We start from the raw sequence: 10706 nt of genomic DNA, 5'->3' as shown, positions 1-10706 counted from the left end.
CTTGGCAGAACAGACCAGTTCGATCTCTTGCTCTCTCTCAAGAGTAGAGGCTTCCTGGCAGTGTAATTTCTTCTTGATGGTTTATGGGGTACAGCTGTAGGAAGCCCCTTCCCATTAGGTGCATTGTGCTTCTCCAAAAGAGCCAGGGCTGAGCAGCACCAATACTGACTCTCATCCACCTCCATCCTTCCTCACAGCCACTCAGCACACTTGTATTCCTGCTTTTTATTGGGAATCTGTTACAGCCAGAGGAAGACCTTTAGGGATTCAGGGAGAGCAACTTCTGCTGCCGGTATTGCCCCATTTCGATTGTCATAGCCTAGATTCAACAAGTGTGCATGCAACAGAACATTTTGTGCTGTGCTGTGCTGTGCTGTGCTGTGCTGTGCTGTGCTGTGCTGTGCTGCGCTGCGCTGCGCTGTGAGGGTGGTGAGACACTGGAACAGGTTGCCCAGGGAGGTTGTGGATGTCCCAGCCCTGGTAGTGTTCAAGGCCAGGTTGGATAAGGCCTTGAGCAACCTGGTCTAGTGCAAGGTGTCCTCCCACCATTGGGACTAGATGATCTTTGTGGTCCCTTCATGCCCTCTAACATCCCATGGTTCTATGATTGTGAGCAAAGATTTAGCCAAGAAACACTGCAAAATCCTGAATGCTAATCCTGACATTTAAACTATGCCCTCTGTATTCTTGAATAGCATAGGTTGCAATAAGTGAGCAAATAACAACAAAACACACTGAATATTGTCACTGCATTTTAGCCTGAATTATTTGAAAACACAGTGATTGGGATAACAGTTTCATTATGGGACTAAGAAAATTAACACCTAAAATGTATGAAAAACACTGGTTAATAGAATTTTGCTGGCCTTATATGTTTTCCTAGTCCAAAATATGGATTATGATATGGCTGACTTGCAAGTCAAAAGTCATGGCTGACTGTGGCTGTTTTTCAAGTCAAAAAAAAATAGCTGAAAAAATCTAAAAACTATTTATTTGGTATTATTTGTTATGTTTTTCTGTATAAGGAAATTCAGCAATTTAAATTCATCAATTATGACTGAAAAAACTAGTCCCTTGGCCTTCATATTTCCTGTTTATCCTTCATCAAAGAGCCGAGTGCCATTAAGTAGCAGCTTTACCCTCCAATCAGTGACCAGTGGATCTAATTCCTCATAACTCATTTGATAAAAAGTTATGGGGTAGTTTTGTGTTCTTAGCTAACTCTTGAGTAATGACCAGGTAGAATGTTGCTGTAAGAGAACTACTGACAGAAGCACTGGTTTTACTATTGTTGAGTTTTCACTTTGGTTTTTTTCATAAAATGTTCTTTAAACAGGCAGATTTATGTGTGACTCATATGTGGAAAATAACATGGGCTTAAATAAAGCCTAGCAATTAACTTCCTTCCTCCTCCCTTCCAATTTTATTCATGTCTTACATGTTGAGGACTCATTAAATGAGAAACATTGATTGCTGAAAAAGAGTGTTATCATTGCCTATCACTACACCACTGCCTTGAAAATGAGGCTTTGACAATATCCAGTAGCGTTGTGCTGCTGTTTCAGAAGATATTTGTGTGGGATGCAGCGGCACATGGATTTGTACCATAAAGAGGTGCCAGATGCCATGAGAGGTGCAGTAGCACAGGGCTTCCTTCTTGGGCTGAAGTGGTTACAGATCAAGCATCACTGTCTCATAAGGTCACGGAGCAAAGGAGGGTGGGCAGTGAGCTAGTGACAAGTGTTCCTGAGGTGCTCAGCCTTCAGCTGAGCCGCTTTTGTACTTTCTCCTTTGCCTTGCCTACACAAATTTACCCAATTTACCCAATTTACCCTTTTCTCCTTATAGCTCACACTACTGGAGCAATTGTACTACAAAGCTGAGGTCACAACATTTTGGGGAAGATTAGCAAAAAGAGTGATGGGGATGGGACAATCCCCATGCTTGGTGCCAGCATGGCTGGGCAGGTGGTCTGACTGGGCTGCAAGAGGGATTTTTAGTATGGCTTAGGCAGTGGGATTTATAAGGACACTTTGAATTTGAGGTGTAATTCAGTAGAGTTATTACCATCTTGTTTGGCTTTGGGTCAAGATCCACAGAGGAGGACGAAGAGCTCCCAGTAGGAAGAGCAGAGAGGTCAAACTCATCAGTGATGCTGGCTCTTGCGCTAAAGATGGTTTTGGTGGGAACTTGGGGGACAATGAAAATGCTTTTCAGCTTGAGCAGACCCCAGGCTCATCCAGCCTACAAGTTTTCAGAGAGTAACTGCCACACAAAAAAATCCCCAAGAAGTGGCTGTTTCTGTACTGTGCTGATGCACCACGTGGTGACTGGGAGCCTTGATCCCTGTCTAGGAGACCCTAAGGCTAGCATAATGTTCAGGAATAACATTACCCACAATGGATATTTCCTAAAATCAAGGACTGTGGCATAGAGCACTGCTGACACATTTATCTGACCTGGATATCATCACAGTGTTATTAAATTGAAATAGAGTGACTGTGAGATTAACCTGCAAATAGAGCTAAAAAAATGACAGTTCATACTGATTCTTGCATTCCTTCAACAGAAAAAACTGCTTAGACAATCTAATGGATGAAGATGAGAAAGACAGGGCAAAGAGGTGAGTATCTTTTCTTTCATAACTCTCTGTGATGAGCTTGATACTGTTTGTTGTTGCAGAAGCTGTTTTTATCCATAATCAATTAATCAAAGAGCAAGAGAGTAAAATACAGTCAAGCACAACTTGAAAAACTGCCATCTCACAGACTCCTACTCCTGGCTGCACTGTAAGAAGAAAATAACCTAGCAGTGTTTCCTGTGGAAAATGTTAAAAAAGCCAAGGCATTGATCATTTTCTTCACATGACTGCAGAACATCAGAACTGAAGCACCAACAACATTCTTCTGCCACTATAATACATCATCTGAGCTTCCAGAGTGTACAAAAATGTTGTGGTTTTCTTTTTTCTTTAAATAAATTTTGAAAAAGAAAAGGAACAGGAAAAGTGGGGTTTTTTTCCCTATTAGAATGGCCATTTATTCATTTATTCATCAATGCCTGTCTCACAGCAATGAAAACACCCAGAAGTTACCTTCGGAGCAGAGAAAGACCAGGAAAATCAGCTTTAAACTGGCACAAACCTATATTCACATACAGTCTGTACTCCATTGAGTCCCAGTTGGTGGGAATTCACTGTGAACCCTTTGTTGGGAGAGAAAAGGTGTGTTTCAAGGCAGAAGACCTGTGGCAATGAAACTCTTAGTAACTGTCAGAGCTGACCAGCATCTGCAGAAAAGCAGTTTGGAAGCATTCGAGGTTATCAATGCCTCAGCCCGCAGTTTAATTACTTTAGAGAAAGACAGAAGTTGCCCACATTTTTCCCTTTGGTTCCTTCTAATGAGAGTATTTCCAGTCCAGGCACAAGCAGTTGATCCAGTTTCATCTCTTTTGATTCCTTCTCTGCTTCTTTCCCTCCCTGCAGTTTTGTTTCACCAATATAGGTCAGCACAGGCTGCAGCCAGGCTCAGCTGTTCCCCTTTGCTTCCTTTTGGAGGGTGCAGAAAGGAGCCCACCTTGCAGCACTGCTTCACCTGCTAAAGGCCTGATCATCTTCAAGATATTTGTGTGCTAATTGTCTAGTAGAAGAAAAATTCATTAAATGAATGCATATATGTAAAAAAATAGGATAACATGTATCCTCGCTATCGGCAATTGTCATCACCATCTGGTATGGTTTTCATGCCGTTTGTTCCCAGAAGGAATTTTTGTCATACCCTGGGGCAGGCCTCTATCAGGGTGCATAAAAAAGTCATAACTTTGAAAATTAGAAAAAGAAACTGCTTTTTCAGATTGTAATTTAAGTTCGTTTTGCTTTTTAGAAATAAAGCTAAAGTTGAAATCGAGCTTGAAATCATGAGATGCTTCATGAAGATCTAAAGTTAATATATTATACTGAAACAGTTCAGATTCATTTAAAAGCTACAGGTTTTCTTCCAGAGACAATCCAACTTAGGAGAAGCTATTTTATTAATATTTTGCTGCTGTGTAAACTGAGGACTCTCACCTGTCTTGTACCACAAGGGAAACGCTTTTTTTTCCTTCTATTTGATATGAGGACTGGTCCCTCAGGGCTGAGAAACACCAGAGGGGATTAAAAAGCCCAGGAAATTGTTCTCTCCTTTTATTTTCTCGGTTAAGAGTAGGTGAGACTGAAAATTTCTGGGCCTAAGTTTTTGGGATGGTCTCAGGCCAGGAGGTGAGCTTCTCAGGTTAGGTGTGTGTAGAGACACACATCCACACCATGTCTATCTGCTGCAATTTATTAGGCACCTACAGGTTGTATTACACAGACATGAAAAAAGGATCCATCCTCTCCTGAGAAGAGGCACTTGCACTCCCACCCTTATGCCAGGTGTTTAATATTTGGCCAAGATCAGGAAGAACACTGGTTATATTGAGCCCTGTTCTGCATCACCTGACTCCCTAAGGCACAACTTCACTCTGGCAACCTGAGGACTGAAATGTGGGTATGATAGCACCACAGTTGGGAGCATTGAAGACCTATGTGAGGTTTCCTGAGCTTCTCAGATCAGAAGCCACAGTTTCCTTTTCAGTTCTTTGATGCTAGATGAGGTTTATTTTGGTTTTAGAGATTTATTAATTTTAAACAAAAGGTGTGCTTTGTGCACTTTTTTCTCTATTTGCTCTTCTTTCAGTTTACTTTAATACTATATAATTTTAAAATACTTTTTTTACAATTCAGTTGAATTCCAAATTCCAACCAAAACCAGCTTGAAGTGAACCATGAGAAAGTGCTTAATCATGAAGACTACTATCTGCCATTTTCCACTGAAATAAAAAGTAAATTTAAGAATCTGAATGAAGGTATGTGGTACAGTTACTTGCATTGATGCATATATAACACACTCCACTGGACAGCCAGAAGAAATCTGAAATTTAGTGTAAAGTCACATTTCATTGTAAATTAGCAAAATGCAGCATCTATTACTCAGTCAGTATCTGTCTAAGACAACAAGCAGCATATATGTAAGTGAATAAAAATGGCTGTTAAGTTGTTGATTTTGGTCATTCTGAGTTCAGGCTGTTCTGTATTGCTTTTAACTGTATTCACTAAAAATCCTGATTTTATTCATACTGTGTCTTCTCCTTCCCCTTGAATGTGCTGTAATCTTTATGGAGTAGAAAGGAGGGAGGAGAACCAGGACAAGTAGTATGGAATTAAGGCAGAAGTTGTTTGGGCTTACTGTAATTGTATGTCCTAGCAGTGAAGTAAGCAAAGCTAGAAAATAATCTTCAAAGGGAAGTGATGAAAACTATGTTACTTCATGCATTTATAACTGTACTAAACAAAGTATTTTCAACTGTGCAGGGATAGTTTTATCATTTTTTCCAATCTTTTCTCATTTTTTTTCCTTTTCAAAACTTAACTGTGATCATTGATTCATATCTTGGTAGAGTTATTTCCACTAGAGGAGTTTTTATATTTCCATTGTGAATAAAATGTCAAGTGTTAAAAATAGATACTTTATATTTCTGTCAAGGCTTTTTTTTTTTTTTTTTTTTTTTTTTTTTTTTTTTTTTTTTTTTAAGCAACATATTCCCTATTGACAGCTGATGGCTTACTTTATTTTCGGGGAAATCTGGACTCTTTAGGCTTAAAATGAGCTGAGGATTGAATTATGAGGAAGTAAAATGTTGATATTCTTAATGTTGCCCTGAACTGTAGAGAAAGAGGATAAGGCTGGAGCTTTTCACATCTTGTTCTGACAGCCTTTTGCAGTGTAATAAGAGCAAGCTGAAATCAGTCAGGCAATATCCACCCAATCTCTTGTGTTCAAAGCTGTAAAATAATCAAGCATTGGCTTCTATCCAGTGTATCTCCAAGTGTGTTCAGGGTTGAGAGCGAGACAAACAAAAATTACCCCTCTGTCAGTAGTAACATCCAGAAGCCTCTGTAGTGATTTCTCTGCTGAAAATGTTTATTGCCATCCTGGTCCTCACAGGGGATGTAGATGCTGGGCTAAATTCTGCTCTGACTTTCAGCAGTGTGCATCCAGAGCACAGCAGAATTAGCTGGGACTGAGAAAGTCAGAGTGAGAACTGGCCTCTTGGCTTTTCTTTTCCATCTACATGATTTTTCAGTCTTTGCAAAATTGACAAGGCAAATCTCATCTGCTTGAGGACCTTTCAGAAGAACAAACAAACCTACTGGGCTATACTTATTTTTATTTCCATGTGGATACAGAAGTCCAGGTGATAACCTCTGAGTCAAACAGTTGTGGTATTCATGAGAACAAGTCAGAAAATGTGTGTGTACAGATTGGCATGGGGTTAAAAAAAACCAAAGTGCGCATGCTGAAAAGATTATCAACAGCCTTAATGACAGTATTATGATGGTGCCAAAATACCCCAAATGAAATCAGATCCTTTCTTCCTTTGAGCTCTTGAAACACAGCAGCAGAAGCAGGTCTCTGAGGAATCTGCAATCTTAAATAGACAAGACTGGTGAAGAAAGCTGTAGAGCCTTTGTTTTAAACCTAGAGATTGGGGCACTGACACTGATTTTCCCAGTAGCACACAGATTTAGCTCAAGCACTGCTGGCACTTCCAAGACCCCAAGTCTGGCAACGCATCCCAGCCTCAGACAATCCATGCTGATGCCCTCTCTCCTGCTTGTCATTGTGACCTTGGAAAGGAGACTGAACAAAGTGGCATATGAACCAGATGGGAGCTGCAGCAACTTCTACTCACATCTCTGATCTTAGTGACTGGAAGACAATATCCTGATTCTTCTCTGCCAGCCTGGAGGTAGGCAGAGCACCTGTGACCAAAGTGGACAAGTCCTTCTAGATCAACCCAGCTCTTGTGCAACAGCTGCAGGACTGGAGTCCCTCTCTTCTGTTAAGACTGCACAGATGGGTATGATCCAGTCTCTACTCTTCTTTATGGACAATTTTACTGTTGTACAGTATTCCTATTTCTTCACACTCTGAGTGCCTCCCCAGAGACTGCATGAATTTTTAAGATCCTACATATGTCTGTGAGATGGACAGAGCTCCTTCAACTACAAGCTCAATGCTGTCCTGATAAGCTCAGCCAGAGTGTCCAGAGGCAGCACAGGGGAGTGAGCAGAGCCTCCATCTCCCCGCTGGGCACTTAAGGTGGCTCAAAGACAAGAGCAGGAGGTGGGAACTGTTGCCTCCTACTTGCTTCTGCAGCTTTGCTGGAGTCCAGTGTCAGTCTTCACACACTGACACGTGCAGCAAGCTAATTTTATGTAAATACATTGCAAAGACCAGGTACATGATCATTTTCCTTCTTGCTATGCTCATCCTTTGTTTCTTTTCCCCTGTCTACAGGGCTTCGCGTAACAAGTCTGAGAAGAAGAGGCGTGATCAGTTCAATGTTCTCATCAAAGAGCTCAGCTCCATGCTTCCAGGCAACACTCGCAAAATGGACAAAACCACTGTGCTGGAAAAAGTCATCGGCTTTCTGCAGAAACACAATGGTAAGATTTAGTGCAGCTCTTCATGCGCTTGCCAGACAGTTACTATAATATCCTGTTTCCTTCAGTGATTATCAGAATGCCTTGAGGGACCTAAAAGTGCCAACATAAGGTATTTGAAGTTTTTTCCTACCTCATCAAAAAAGATCATTTGCAGACACTGTGCTGCCCAAATCCATCTCTTGTTTGCTCTTCAGTTGAAGATGACTCTCAACCTGCTAGAGAAGGGGGCAAATGGCAGCAGCTGAGGAAAAGACAGCAACTGCGTTAGTGCCCTGCAGCATTCATGAAGAAGACAGATGCTTTGAACAAGAGATATTTGGGAGCAGAGGGGAGATTCCCTTACTTGAAATTTGCAATATTCTGAGCAGAAGAACAAAGCATTCGCTCCGGTTTCTCTGCAGAAAAAATGCAGGGAAGCAATCTGTTCAGCACCCCAGCTCCTCAGTGAACTGTGCAGGACTCAATTTTCCACATTGAGTAGAAAACTCAGACCAGAAAGTCCCTCCTTTTTTGAAGCTGGCATCAGCAAATTACATCCACAGATAGTTGACATGCTTCACCCAGTTTGCACAAGCAGAAGCTACATCACATGTGCACAGCATCCAGTTGCAGTAGTCAAGTTAGGCATCAGAAAGCTGGGAGTTCATTTTTTAAAATGCTTGCACCAGAGACAGTTAAGTCCCTTAGAAATATACCTTCACAGAGGGCAGAGGAGATTTCTGACCTTGCTGATCTACTCTCTTTGGTCTAGTTTCTACTCATAGGGGATAATGTGCACTGTGGCCCTCCTGATGCTTTGACATCCTCCAATAGTGGTCAACTGAAATGATCCTCCCTTGTAAATCAGGGCACTGATTAAAATGGGGCTCTCCTGCTCTGCACCTATGATGAAGAGGTTTCAGTGGGTGATTGTGGGGAATGCCCCTGGTCCCAGAAAGCATAAAAGGGTCTCACAAGATGATGCACTATGTCACCTGGCTTACCTTGGCTCATCCAGCACATCCTTCCTTCACTCTCTGGAAGTAACAGGAAAGACCATTAAAACTCTTATATCATGATTTGCAACAGAATGGAGTCACAAATGTCAGTCTTACTGGGGAAATAATTATAATGGTTCTGACATTCGAGTGCAGCTTCTCCTTAAATGAATTTTTACCACAGACAAGATAGAATCATATATTTGTATAGGTTGGAAAAGACATTTAAGACCAATGAGTCCAACTGTTAAGCTATGGTTTGTACAGGAGGGGATGACCAGGACATCTCAAGGTTTAATAGTTATGTACCCTTTTTTAAAAATTATAGTAATAACTCACCTTTTTTTTTAGTTGCCCAAGGCACAGGAAGATGTGAATATGCTCAGTTATAAAGCTAAGCAAAGAACAATCATGTGATATTTGAAATAAGTGTATAAATGTAGCTGAAGGTCCAAATAATTTACTCCAAAAGGTGCTTTTCCTTGAAAAACAACTAGATGAAGGAAAGCTAACAGTCACAAATCTTTCCACAGCAATTGGGTCAAAATGTGACTGGGGTTTGTGCACTTGCTAAAAAAAGCAAATGTTATCTATTTTTAAAGCAGATTAGTAGTCACAGAATATAATACAAAGCATCAGCATTTAAAAGTGTTGATTATGCTCAGTGTACTTTGGATCTGGTTTATTGAGTCATGTTCCCCTTCTGTTTGGTAGGCTAAACCAAGATTTTAGTCGTAACAGAGGAGAAGGCAAATTTTCAGATATTTTCCTTCATTATAATCCACAGAATCTCCCAAATCTCAAGTAATTCTCCTAACACTCACCATTTCATGTACATCGGCTTTTCCAAGCTATAGATCTGCTGAAAGTACCCTATATTCTGAAACTACTTTAAAAAATCTGATGGCTTCTTTTTCCTTAGTCTGCTTTTCTAACCTGTGTGTAAAACCATGGGGACTGTGGAGAGTTGTTGTGCTGCCAGTGACAACCCCCAGTAGTGCAGAAAGCAACTCAAACGAGCTGGTAGGAGCAAATGGCTGCATCTCCACTAATACAGCCTGAAAAGAGGATTTGATTTCTTTCTTGGTGACAAAAATCACTGGCACTTGTAGAAATTTACTATCTTTAGTATCATTTTTCCATTTGCATTTCTCTGGCCAGTTCCCCTATGTGCTCTGAATATAAGGCATTGAGTGTAACATGCTCTGGAAGTGTTAATCAACAGGATTAATTAAAGTGCTGATCAACAGGAGGTGCTGAAAAGAGAAGAGTCTGTGCTCACCATCCCCTCACTATTAGACCTGAGTGAGGGAGCCATGCTAGAGAAGCAGAGTGAGCAGCAAACTATAAACCAGCTCAAGTTTTTGTAAAATTAGAGCTATCCCTCAGAATCCTGTCTGACTCAGAGGTAACATAATTGACTGTTTTCCAAAGGCAAACAGTGCAACCAGCAATCCAGTATGGTCCCCAGTTTCAGTGCAAAGCTGTGAGTTGTTATCCTGGTGTGCCTGCACTCCTCCATGGAAAGCCCTCCAGGAGCAAGCCCTCTGCAGGGTGCCATGGGGTCAGGATAGGACAACAGTGGGGCAGATCTCTTGGGACCTTTTGGGCAGGCAGCACAGGGGACCCTGCCCTCCAGACAGGATTTGGGATGAGATGCTGGAGCTCCATTCCTTCACCTGGGCTGCCCTGCGCCATGTGGCTGAAGGCAGGGAGAGGGTGGTGGCAGTAGCACCAGTGTAAAGCTGCTGCAAATGCTTGTGATTCGCTCTCCTTTTGGAAAACAGAGCAACAGCTCTGCAGTTTGGGGTCACAGCCCTTTGGGGCTCCTCTGAAGGAGCTTTCTTTCTGTTTGGTACAGAAGCTATAGGCTGAAGCCTCTCTAGCATCCTGATTTTGAAGCTGTAAATTGTAAATAGCAATTGGACACATGCTAATCCTTGCCTTGATTTTAATTTCATGCAAAGTGGTTTTATCTTTTGATCAATACTCCAGTAATGCTGCTTGAGGTCAATAGCCTTGTGACTACAAGCTCCCACTGAAGTCAGTACAAGTTGGCTTGAGTAAAAAATGAGGAAAACATTTCAGGCTTGAAAACTGCAATTTTTAAATACAAAGGTTATTTCCCTCTTTTCATAGCAACTCATATGTAATATTTCAAGATAAAAGTTAATTTGAATTTTAAAGATGTAAATATT

At 41.2% G+C, this 10706-nt stretch overlaps 1 protein-coding gene across 1 annotated transcript in view; it reads left to right on the top strand.

The window, feature by feature from the left end:
* The first annotated feature begins 2572 nt into the window (after positions 1-2572).
* The window catches only part of NPAS2 (neuronal PAS domain protein 2), a 53600-nt gene continuing 45466 nt past the window's right edge, over positions 2573-10706 (top strand). Inside the window, exons 1-3 of the mRNA XM_031056146.1 lie at positions 2573-2623; positions 7383-7531; positions 9431-9531. Of these exons, the coding sequence (XP_030912006.1) occupies positions 2592-2623; positions 7383-7531; positions 9431-9531 (282 nt within the window). The 5' untranslated portion in view covers positions 2573-2591. The remainder of the gene's footprint in view (positions 2624-7382; positions 7532-9430; positions 9532-10706) is intronic.

The sequence above is a fragment of the Geospiza fortis genome, unplaced genomic scaffold (assembly GCF_000277835.1).
Source record: "Geospiza fortis unplaced genomic scaffold, GeoFor_1.0 scaffold192, whole genome shotgun sequence".
Taxonomy (NCBI): domain Eukaryota; kingdom Metazoa; phylum Chordata; class Aves; order Passeriformes; family Thraupidae; genus Geospiza; species Geospiza fortis.
The sequence above is the reverse complement of the archived record's forward strand: the minus strand, read 5'-3'. Positions and strand labels throughout refer to the sequence as shown.